A 12,782-nucleotide genomic window follows, 5' to 3' on the forward strand; every position below is an offset into this window, starting at 1 on the left:
TTTTTTGAGAGACTGATTTTTAATTAAAAGTGTTTGAAGTCTGGGGATTAGATTTCACTTTTGAAGTTCAGTACTGTAGTGTGCTAAAGTAATTTGCCTTTGCTTCTACCATAGTTGGTACTACTACATTCCTTTCTCAGATTGAAAAGTGGTTACCCTGGAGAGTTAAACTCCCCTAAAGCATAAGCAATAAAAGAAAAAGAAAGATAAAGTAGACTTCATCAAAATTTAAAAATTAGGTACAGCAAATGATACTGTTAAGAAAGTGATTTTAAAGTCTTTATATTTCAACATTATTAAGATAAATAACCCAATTTTAAAGTGAACAGACGATCTGAGTAGCTTTTTCTCTAAGATATTCAAATGCAGTAAGAACATGGAAAGATGTTCAGCATCATTAATTATCAGGGAAATGCATATCAAAACCATAATGAGGTGTCATTTTACACCCACTAGGATGGGTAGAATCAAAAGGTCAAATAGTAAGTGTTGATGAAGATTTGGAGAAATTTGAACCATCATACTTTGCTGGTAGAATGCAAAATGGTACAGCCAGCTTGGAAGACAGTCTGACAGTTCCTCAAAAAGCAAAACACAGAGTTTACCATATGAACCAGTGAGTTCATTCCTAGGTAGGTGTCCAAGAGAAATAAAAACATATATCCCTATAAAAACTCACACATGCTTGTTCATAGAAATTTTATTTATAATAACCAAAAAGTGAAACAACCCAAATGCCCACCAACTGATGAAGGGATAAATAAAATATGGTGTATCCATACAGTAGAATATTATTTGATGATTAACAGGAATGAAATATTGATACATACTACAACATGAATGAGCATAAAAACATTGTGCTGAAAAGACCTATACTCTGAACACCATAAGATGCTGGTGAAAGAAATTGAAGATGACATAAATAGATATTGTTAAAATGACCATATTGCCCCAGGCAATTTACAGATTCAGTTCAGTCTCTTTTGAATAACCAATGGCATTTTTCATGGAACTAGAACAAAACAAATTTAAAATTTTGGAAACACAAAAGATCTCAAATAGCAAAAACAATCTTGAGAAAGAAGACTTCCTGACTTCAGACTGTACTACAAAGCTACAGTAATAAAAAATAGTATGGTGGTTGCACACACAGAAAAAAGCATATGGATCAGTGTAACAGGGTAGCAAGCCCAGAGGTAAACCTATGCATTTATGATCAATTAATCTACTGCAAAGGGAGCAAGAATATACAGTGGAGAAAAGTAAGTGATACTGGGAAAACTGAACAGGTGCATGTAAATGAATGAAATTAGAACATTTTTTCACACCATTTATAAAAATAAACTCAGAGATCTAAATGTAAGACCAAATACTCTAAAATTCCTAGAAGAAAACGTAGAACACTCTGGCACAAATTGCAGCAATATTTTTTGGATCCATCACCTAGTGATGGACAGACAAATGGGTCATAATTACTTAAAAGCTTTTGCATAGCAAAGGAAACTAAACAAAACAGACAACCTGTGGAATAGAATGTATTTGCAAAACGATGCAACTAACAAGGAATTAATTTCCAAAATATACAAACAGCTCATACAGCTAGTTATTAAAGAAATGCAAATCAGAACTACAATGTGGTATTATCTTACACTGGTGAGAATGGCCATCATTAAAAAGTCTAAACATAATAAATGCTGGAGAGGGTATGGAGAAAAAGGAACCCTCCTACACTGTTGGTGGAAATCTAATTGGTGCAGCCACTGTGGAGAATAGTATGGAGGCTTCTTAAAAAACTAAAAATAGAGTTGCCATATGATTAGCAGTCCCACTCCTGGCATTTATCTAGAGAAAACTCTAATTTGAAAAGATATATGCAGCCCAGTGTTCATAGCAGCACTGCTTAACAATAGCCAAGACATGGAAGCAACTTAAATGCATTCCAGAGAGAGACCTAAGTCAGTGACTCTTAAGTAGGTTTTCTTATATATAACCAGTGTGGCAGAATATGCAATTAAGATTTAAAATGGTAGGTCTCCAAATGGTTTTTGTTAATTAATATGGGGCCTTTAATAGAACCTTTGTTGAAGATACTAGGACTGATCTTAGTGACTCAAAGTAACTTTCTCCTTAGCTACTTAATCCATAAAAAAATTAGTTGGCAGAAGTTAAGAGGAATTTTTCTCAGTACTAATGGTGAGTAATCTAAAAAGGAGAGCCTCAGCAATACCTACCCTTTATTTTTAATCCCTAGTAAATAGACTGCTCTTTGTAGCTTCAGGCCCCAGTGAGGGGCAAGCCAACCATAGGGGCAGTTCTCATACAGATGATCAGAAGGAATTTAAGGGTTTGGGCTGACATCCGAGTGGATTTTTGTGTGGCTTTCTAGTCTTCACATTACCTCCTTGCATCAAGAGTTAGCTGGTTTGAGTTGCTCGTGTATAATCCCATTGACAGCTTCCTTTAGTGTGCTCAGATCCTAGTGTGAATGTTAAGTGCTTAGTAGCTTGCTTAGAAGTGAAGACTGGGTTTTTGATTTTTGTGTTGTACTTAGTGGCATCACCTTTGAAACAGAACATGCACCGTTTTTTGCTGTTTGAAGAGAAAATTTCCTTGCTAAACAAGTTTATGATTTATTGGGATTATCCCTAGAGTTTGTAATCAAGCTTGGGACTTCCAGCATATGTTTTCTTTATTTATTGAGATACCAGTAATTCTAAAGATCTACACATGAGAACTGGACATTTTTTTCTCACTGGGAAAAACTAGCATTTCCTAATTTGAGTATTATCTACTTTAAGTTTACTGTTCTGCTCTATACCAGTACTATAAAAGAAGTGTATTATAGATATTAGTGTTGGGGAAATGATACAATCAAAGAATTGAATCTTGTGGTTCTTTTTTACCCTTTGCGGTAAGGAAGTGCCTGTTTAAAAGTGAAACTTTCGGCCTTGTCAAGAATTTTGTCTCCCTGTCATGAATTTTTAAGACGTTTTAGCCCAAATAACTTTCTTGTTGAGCACCTTATCAGTGTTCTACACCATGCTAGTCATTTTTGTTTTCTCAGACTCCAAGTTAATTTAGATGACTCACCATGTTTCTTATGAATGAACTGAGATTACATGGGGAATAATATGTTGTTATGGTGTAGGTATACTGTTGATATTACTTCATGGTGACTTTTTGTTGTTCTTTTTTCAGTGTTCCATTGGCAAGCTACAATAATGGGGCCAGTAAGTATTCAGATTAATTTCAGAATAAATAGTTTAGGTAATTCACTCATTTTAACCCAACTTTTTTTGTTATCAACAGAATGACAGTCCCTATCAGGGTGGAGTATTTTTCTTGACAATTCATTTCCCAACAGATTACCCCTTCAAACCACCTAAGGTAACTGGAATATGCAAACTATGTTTTTTATCTACTTTCTACAATGCTAATGAAACTGTTTATAAGAAGTTTTCCTTGTTTTGATAGGTTGCATTTACAACAAGAATTTATCATCCAAATATTAACAGTAATGGCAGCATTTGTCTTGATATTCTACGGTCACAGTGGTCTCCAGCACTAACTATTTCAAAAGGTAATGGAATGGATATTTGATATCAACATAAAGCCTACTATTTTTTGTGTGTGTTTGTGTCTTTTTTAGGTTACTTATTCTTGAAAGGGTTAGTCAAATTCTTTTTTAAGAGAATGTAGTGGTCCCCCTTATTCTTGATCTGGGGTATAGACCCACTAGAGAGAGTTGGATTTTTAAGCATACGTGTTCCTTGGTGCTGTGATTGCTCTCTGTCCATTGTTCTTGCTCTTCAGGCATAGATTAGAATATGGCCCTTGTGAATCCGTTTTTTTAAGAGCATGGTTAATGTAGAAGACAAGTAATGTCTTTCCAGCCTTGAGATCCATGAATGGAAAGGATAGATAGTGTTCAGGAATAGGAAAAAAACAGCCCTTGTAGAGGAATATTTGTACTATAATTAAAATATTAGTTTCTTGAAGGACAAAGTATAGATGAATTCATATTCACATTATTTAAAGTTTTACCTGTTCTTGTCTTTAGGTTTCTATCAAGAACAGAATCATCATCTAAGATAATCAATTTAATGTATATGTTTATGTGAGCATCTTAGTCTGTGGTATATTGGTGCATGCGTGTGTGTGTGTGTGTGTGTGTGTTTGAAAATGTGTAGAGAAAGTTAGTTACTAACTTTGTGATGAAAGATCCAGTAGTTCTTTTAAATACGACCTAATTATATGAGTAGATTGGAGATTTTTTTATATCCCTGAACTGAATATTATCTTACTTGTTGATTTGAAATTGTACAACCTTTCAACATGAAATCACAAGAGGATTCAGATCAGATCAGTCGCTCAGTCATGTCTGACTCTTTGCGACCCCATGAATCGCAGCACGCCAGGGCTCCCTGTCCATCACCAACTCCTGGAGTTCACTCAGACTCACGTCCATCATTAAATGTTGTCAAAATACAGTACAAGAAATAGGCTACAAGTATGATAATGGGCTGATTGGATTGGGAAGATCCCTTGAAGAGAATGGCAACCTATTCCAGTGTTGTTCTTGCCTGGAGAATTCCATGGATAAAGGAGCTTGGTGGACTACAGTCCCTGGAGTTGTGAAGAGTCCGACATGACTGAGCAACTAACACATACACACACGCACACACCTATGATAATGGGCTAGTATGTTTAACAGATATGAAGAACATATATAAATCAGTAAGAGGAAAAACCTAGATCCCAGTAGATGAATGGATAGAAAGGAACAGAATAGTCAAGGAGATAAAAATTAAAATAAGTACCCATTCTTCACCTCTTGGGGCTTCACTGGTGGCTCAGACGGTAAAGAATCTGCCTACAATGTGGGAGACCCGGGTTCAGTTCCTGGGTCAGGAAGATCCCCTGGAGAAGGGAATGGCTACACACTCCAGTATTCTTGCCTGGAAAATCCCACAGACAGAGGAGCCTGGTGAACTACATACAGTCCATGGGATCACAAAGAGTCAGACATGACTGAACAACTAACATTTTCACTTCACCTTTTTAATTAACAAAGATCTTTTAAAAAGGAAACTAAACATTTTTTCTTTTCAAAAGAAAAAGTACATTGATGTACTTCATGAAGTACATTGGAATGATTGCTTATATATGCTACAGATAGATTTGTTTAGTCTGCCTGTATGTATTAAGAGATAGGAGATTTAATCATTAATATTAACATCCTTTGACGCAGTAATTCTAGGTTCATTTGTTTGTACTAAGAAAACAAACCCAACTGCTAAAATCTACATCTGCAACAATGTTATTTCTGAAAATTAGAAATGACATATAGGTTCAACAGCAGAAAAAACACATTCGGTTCTGGCACATGCATTCAAAAGAATATTGATCCTTACAAATACTGTGGAAAATGGGAAAATACAGTGTTTGATAAAAGCAGGAAAGAGAGAAAATGTTATACACTGTAACTTGCATTGTATAGAAGGTATATTAAATAGCTAGAAAGAAATAGTTTGGGTATTTGAGGCTGAAATTTGGTACATGAAATTTTTTTTTTTCCTCTCTACTTAAATTTTATCATTTCTTTAATGCATACATTTAGACAGGAGGCAACATAGTTTCATGGTAAAGAACGTAGATTCTGGATGCAACTGCCTGTGTTAGGATCTCCGCTCCACATCTTATTGGTTGAGATTTGAGACGGATTAGCTTCTGTATTCCACAGTGTTTTCATCTATAGAGTAGGGGTGATAAAAACTATTCACTATTATTCTGGAGATTAAAAAGCAGCAAAAATGCATAGTTAACTGATTCCTTGTAAGCACCCAAATAACTGGGATAAAGGCACTATTGTAAAAAGTATTGGATATTTGTCATGTTATAATTACGGTAACACTTGTATACCCTTCCACATTAATTTTTTAAAGGCACAAAAACTCTGAGGCATTAAATTAAGATTTCTGGGGTCCTAGGCAAAAATGTGAACAAAAAAAATCAAAGGACCACATTTTAAAAAGTTGTGACTGAAACAGTTTTACAGATAAGTGGCCCCTATTGTTTTTGTAGGCCTCCATGCCATTCAGTGGTTGCTTGTGAAAGTATTCATATGCCTGTTCTTGTGATTTCCTGACCTGTTTGTTCTTATTTTACCAAGTAACTGGAGATATAAATCTAGCTATAAACGGGGCCAAGAGAGGTGGGACTCTGTGTGTGGGTGAATTGGGTGGGTGGATGGTGGTGGGGGGAGTCTGTCTGGATAGCTGAAATTGTCATCATAGCTTTTTTTTCTTCCCTTCTGTGCCTAGTGGTGGTGTTTTTTGTTTTGTTTTGTTTTTCAGTTATTCTAAGTCATAAGGGTTGTTAATTTATTTGACTTGGTATGTTCTGTCTGGATAGCTATCTTTTAAAATAACTACAGTACCATTTTGTTGAATTTGGATTTATCAGGGTACCTAGGTTTAGTGTTATAAAGACTCTTTTGTAAATTGAAGTATGGGCAAGCATTTCTGTGAAAGACCCAAATTCTATGTATGATATAATTATTCTTTAACATATTCTGTTTTAAAGGGCAATAATCTAGACCCAAAATGCCCTCCTCTTTGAGTATATAGGTAAGGGACCTAAATATACAGAAAACTTGAAGCAGGTTAACTCTATCGTAAAGCTACTTGGTTATATGGTTTTAGAATTGGAAGTGATTGAGTTATGACACTAATGAAATTGGTTATTTACTGAAGAAGAATATATATATATAAGTGAAAATTTAGTTACTTCAGTAAAGAGTCTCTACAAGCTGTAGAAATAGAAGTTACTCTCTTTATAGAAAAAGAAAGTATAGTATATTATAAGCCAAAATTAATTTTCTACCAATAAAGGAACTAAGTAGTGTACTAAAAATCCTTTCACTAGATCCAGATAGCCACCATCCTACCTTCCTTTCCTGGAAAGAAAGTGAAGAAGGTTATTTACTTAAAGCTTATCTTTTTAAAATGATGCAAATGAACTTATTTACAAAACAAACAGATTCACAGACAGAGAAAACAGATTTATGGTTGACATGGAAAGGGGGATGGGGAGTGATAAATCAGTAGGAGTTTGGGATTAATAGTTATACACACTACTATATATATAAAATAAGGACCTACTGTATAGCACAGGAAACTATATTCAGTATCTTGTAATAACCTATAATACGAAAGGATCTGAAAATGAATGTATATGTATAAACTGAATCACTGTGCTGTATACCTGAAACTAACACAACACTGTAAATCAACTATAATTAAAAAAATATCTCTTTAAAGTTGCCTGTTTTAAATAGTTGGACAATAAGTAAAGGGAACTTATACTAATTTGGTAGTGTATCTAATTTTAGGTGAAGAGTCAGTTGTATTCTTGCCAGCTTGATAGGTCAGACAAGTTTCTTCTGTAGTCAATAATTTCATGAACAATCAAAAATCTATAACTCCCTGTTGTCATTTCCAGGAAATACATGAAATCTTTCCTAATTGCTGTTAGAATGTTCTGTGCTTGAAGAGGGCATCAGGTGATACACCTGACAATGGGAAGAGAAGATGTTTTGGGAATGCCATCTACCAGAATTGTGGGCAACAGGAATGAAGAGTCAAAAAACATCTTTCCTGATGTTTTTTATTTTCCATATACTCTTAAGGCAAGGAAATAGCTTTTTTGTTAACAACTGAATGATAAAGGGCATGTAAACTTTCTTCATCTCTCAGAAGCCCTTGATCTCTGTAGGATAGATTTGATGGGAAAATGAATAAATTCCTTTTCCTGCTGAATTGATGTTTTGGGAGTACAGTGGGCTCTGAATTATTGTCTCTTGCTACAGAACATTAGAGAGAAATAAGATAGCTGAGTTCTGTTAACATCAGAATAGGAGGATTGGAATTTATTTTGGTATGTCAGAGGCCACTGGATTTAATATAATTAGTGGCTTGGGCTTCCTCTTTGCCTTCAATAAAGGAATATGTAAGTTAACAAATTTAAACAGAGGAAATTGTACTATTGAGATTTGTCTGCCACATTTCAGGTTGTCGTTGAGGAAATGACTGAGATGAGATTTGAAATCGTTGCTGAAGATAATTTGAGACTTTTGTTTGAGATACGTCATATCATCTGTAATAAGTGTGGCCAGCTCCATTTGGGGACAAGTACTGGCCTCTGTGTTCTTAAACTAAATTGTTTTCAACTAAAAATGAAACAAATCCATTGCATCTAAATATGGTACCTGCCGTCAAGAAAGCAATAATTGTTGGATTTCATAGTGGTCATTTCTTACTAAGAGCATTCAGTAGTGTGGTTGTCTTTAGAATTTTGGAAGCCATTTATCCCTGAACATGGGCTTCCAAAAATGGAAATTTATAAGCTGGGGAAAGTCTTATTGGTCTAGGATTTGAAAGACCTGTATTCTATTAATAATTCCACTCTGATTACTCACTAACCAGGGAAATGGGGCAAGACAGTTCACCAGCTTGGGCCAGCTTTCTTACTGGTTCAAGCTTAGAGAAGTCTTAGAATCTTTGTTAATTGCTATTACTGTAAACTTAGGTAGAGCTTACAAACCTGCTAACACTACAGTAAATAGGGTCTTAGAATTTTCTCGTGTGTTGGCATCTCATATTTCTTTCAGTCTTTTTGCTTTTATCCTCTACTAATTTATATGTTTTTTTCATTCTAGTACTTTTGTCCATCTGTTCTCTGTTGTGTGATCCCAATCCAGATGATCCTTTAGTGCCTGAGATTGCTCGGATCTACAAAACAGATAGAGAAAAGTAAGTATGGTCTCCAGACAGAAGAGTGTCTGATAGGGTGGAGATGTTTGTGTCTAAGGTCTGAGCATGAATCAGACACTTAAAACGAAGTCGTAATATACTCAGTTGGGGACAGGAAACAGCAGTATTTGCATCAAGTATTATAAGTAGATGATTTTATCTCCGTTTTGTATAATTCCTACTGTCTAGAAGAACTTTTCTACAATATATTTTCCAACAGCTTTATGTCTTCTTCTTGGTTTTTGACATGCAAAGATTTTGCATCAAGAGCCCAGTTGTCTTAGGTAGGTATTTATAAATTAATGGGAAAGAGAATTGATGTTCTACCATTTGGAATAATCTAAAAAAGAAAGTAAATAAATGCTACAAGACCCCAAAACCCCAAATTTCCTTTAAAATAAAACTTGGAGAATTTGCACGTTTTAGAATTGTATTATGAATTATTGAAAAGTGGTCAGGGTATCAAAAGATATAGTAAATGAAATGTTGTAATCTTTTGTTTGTTTTGCATATTATTCAATAAGATTGTGAAGGAGATAGATGGGGAGAAAATGATTCATTTTCAAAAGTTAAAATATAAAAGATTAAATAGTTAATTGAATTATTGATAGAGAGGCATATAGATAAGATATTTTAAAAAGGAGCTGCAATGAGAATGGGGTATTCTAACAGCAGTTGGTCTTAGTTTTTTTTTTTTAATCTGAATCTACATAGTATCTATAAAAATTAAAGATCCTTTGCCCTGCTTATTTTATTACTGGAATGTTCTTCTGAAGCAATAAACCCATTCATTTTAGCAACCAAATTGTTAAAATAAGTTCTGCCAAAAAAATAAAATAAAATAAGTTCTGCCAGAACTGGTTGGTTTATTGATGCAGGAAAAGTATTATGTCAATTTGATCATTTTTATGTGATTTCAAGAACCATATAATATAGAATTATATTGAACTCCAAATAAGTAAAACAAGGGTTGAAAATCACATCAGAAATAGGTCAGTGAAGTAGAGACTGAAGATACGCCAGCAAGTGCTGAAATTTAATTAGAATCCTATATAGCGTTTATCGGATATTTCTAACATTTATTAGAAATTTGGAGTAGGAAGATGGCTTCACTTGAAGTTCTGTAAGTTCTTCCCCTCGAGTTACTAGATGGGATAATGAATGAACTCTGTTGCTTTCTGACTGACTCCTCACCTATGTTAAGCCAAGCTTCTCTTTGTGTGTACAGGTACAACAGAATAGCTCGGGAATGGACTCAGAAGTATGCGATGTAATTAAAGAAATTATTGGATAACCTCTACAAATAAAGATAGGGGAACTCTGAAAGAGAAAGTCCTTTTGATTTCCATTTGACTGCTTTCTATGAGCCCACGCCTCATCTTCCCCTGTGCACATGTTTACCTGATACAGCAGTGCTGCGTGTTGTACATACTTGGAACAACAAACTAGAAATACTGTACTTCTGTACCAACATTGCCTCCTAGCAGAGAAGTGTGTGTGTGACAAGCCAGTTCTCCAGGCATAACCTAGGTGTGAGACTAAAAGCTTTCCTTATTGACTTAAATTTGGATAACGGCAAGGTGAGGGGTGGTGGGTATGGTGTGTTCTTGGATGGGGAAGAAAAGCTCCACTGACCTGTAGGAGATTGTTTTTTAAGTGAAATACTATTAAACTCAAAACAGTTATGAAAAGCAAGGTGAAAAACGTGAAGCTGTTTCTGTATTCCTTTTATTCCGAAGGACTTACGTCTTAGGTGAAAGTTATGACCAACCAGATTAAACTCTACCCACATCCTGTATTTTAAGGTCTAAGTTTAACTGGTCAACATTTAAATGGATTGGAGCTATTAGTAAGTAACATGTGATGGGCTTTGCTCCCAACTCTTTTACATCTCCCCACCCTTCAACCTTCATCTTTCAGCCCCTCTTTCTCTCTTCCATATTCTTTGGTTTGTATGTGGTTTCTCAGTTAATACATAGCTAATAGCTCTTATTTTTCTTATGTTTTTAACTGCTTAGGTCTATCTGGATGTAAGGGTGACAATTCATTTGATGGAAATACTTGTGTATATTTAAAGACCCAGTTGCTCCTCTGGAGCTTGTACGTTCAAGAATGATTAATCTGTGTAATAAACTGATTACTACAGTCATTACATATAATTTGTGTGAATAGGCTTTTTGATTTTAAGAACTTTGTCTAGCTGAGATTAGTGGTGGATTTTCTCCCACCCCTGATATGTTTTCACTTATATTGGTTGCACTTCAAAATCATGAAACAATTCCAGTTTACACAGTAAAAAGTATATCTTGAAAGTAATTTTATTGAACAAGATAAACACATAAGCTTAAAAGAATTTCCATGAAACATATGTGCAGTATTCTAGGAACATGACTGTTACATAAGAAATTTGCTTTATTATTGAAATTAAGCTGCATCTCACCAAAACCTTGTGACATTCCTCTGATACATAGGGCATCAAACAAAGGCCTTGCTGTTTGGTAAGTTAAGCTTCTGTGATTGTGATTGTAAAAGAGCAACATTGACCAAACCTGGGAAACATGAGCACAATCTTGTATTGGAGAGTCTACATAATTACTTTGCACTAACGTCGCAGGATGTTCATCCAGTTTTAAATTGTACTGTATGTGGCTTTTTGAAGTCTTCCCTTGACGCTAGTAAAATGTAGTTTGAAACTTGTAAACAACTGTGTTTGCCAGAAACATCGTTCGTGTGAACTAGGCAAGTTACCGTTTTCCCCCCTACTTCTCCTAATCTAATTGTAAATCAGGCTAGCCTGAAAGCCATGGCTGATGCTCTTTAGCCATCAGGTTCTTTCAAATGCATCTTTACACTCTTGCACAAAAATTGAGGAATAAATGTCCACTGCTTTTGGTTTTAAACTTGTTTAAGTTGTCTTATCTCTCAGTGTCACTATATCTCAGAACTGAAGTGTGATACACCAAACCTTTTAAAATGCTGCATTTTAGCTGCTGGCTACTTATTAGTATTTCTAGTATCCTTGACTTTGCAAAGAAGGTTTGACTGTTAATAGTTGTGGGTAAAGGAGTTAGAATTGAGCTCTAACCTAGAATTACCCTCATTCTCAGTATCGTGGGTAAGTGGGAATTCAATTTTTGACTGTTGACCGTGGATTAGTTGCACAGATCCTGAAAGCCTCATTCTGTGGTCATCTTAGAGACCAGCCAGCTTATTACCATTTATTAGGCCGTAACATAGATATTTTTACAAGAGTGCTTTTAAGTCAAGTGCTAAAGTAAAAGTCATTGTCCTGATGTTCAGGTGCTGAATGAAACTTAAGGCCTTTGAATGCAATTGGTCTTGCTCATTTGAGGTTGGAACATATATTGTCAAGTTTGGTTGTATATTCCTTGGCCAGAATGAAGGCTCAGTGAGGGAGACCATCTTCCCTACTCACAAAAAAGGTGTGTCATTTGGAATGGGTCTCATCTGGGATCACGTTGGTTTTTATAGAACTGTCTCTAGTTTTATCACAAAAGCTTGTTTGCAGTAGATTTGATTATCTTGGTGAGGCATTGGTTACAAGGGAATGTCAAGTGTATGGGTTGCTTTGCTTTTTTTTTTTTTTTTTAATTGAAATATAGTTGGTTTACAATGTTGTGTTAGTTTCAGGTATACAGCAAAGTGATTCAATTGTACATATATATTTATTTTTTCAGATTGTTTTCCCTTACAGGTTATTATAAAATATTGAGTATAGTTCCCAGCGCTATATAATAAGTCCTTGTTGGTTATCTTTTTTTTAATATAGTGGTGTGTATATGTTGCTTTGCTTCTCAACAACATGGAACGCTTGATCAAGTTATGGTTGAAGCAGTCTCTTTCAGTAAAACTACATGATTTCAGATACTCACATATTCTGTTACTGGCCAGTGGCCATTGTCCGCTAGTTTCTACATTTTCGGTAATGTAAAGATTTGGAAAGAGGAC

General features: G+C 35.0%; 1 protein-coding gene across 2 annotated transcripts in view; it reads left to right on the forward strand.

Moving 5' to 3' along the window:
• UBE2D2 (ubiquitin-conjugating enzyme E2D 2) overlaps nucleotides 1-10,972 on the forward strand; it is a 42,255-nt gene extending 31,283 nt beyond the window's left edge. For both annotated transcript variants that reach the window (XM_010850335.1, XM_010850334.1), the window contains 5 exons: nucleotides 3,199-3,230; nucleotides 3,310-3,387; nucleotides 3,475-3,580; nucleotides 8,720-8,813; nucleotides 10,042-10,972. In XM_010850335.1, the coding sequence (XP_010848637.1) occupies nucleotides 3,199-3,230; nucleotides 3,310-3,387; nucleotides 3,475-3,580; nucleotides 8,720-8,813; nucleotides 10,042-10,087 (356 nt within the window). In that variant the 3' untranslated portion in view covers nucleotides 10,088-10,972. The remainder of the gene's footprint in view (nucleotides 1-3,198; nucleotides 3,231-3,309; nucleotides 3,388-3,474; nucleotides 3,581-8,719; nucleotides 8,814-10,041) is intronic.
• Nucleotides 10,973-12,782: the final 1,810 nt, after the last annotated feature.

The sequence above is a fragment of the Bison bison genome, unplaced genomic scaffold (assembly GCF_000754665.1).
Source record: "Bison bison bison isolate TAMUID 2011002044 unplaced genomic scaffold, Bison_UMD1.0 scf7180017864291, whole genome shotgun sequence".
In the NCBI taxonomy this organism is placed as follows: Eukaryota; Metazoa; Chordata; class Mammalia; order Artiodactyla; family Bovidae; genus Bison; species Bison bison.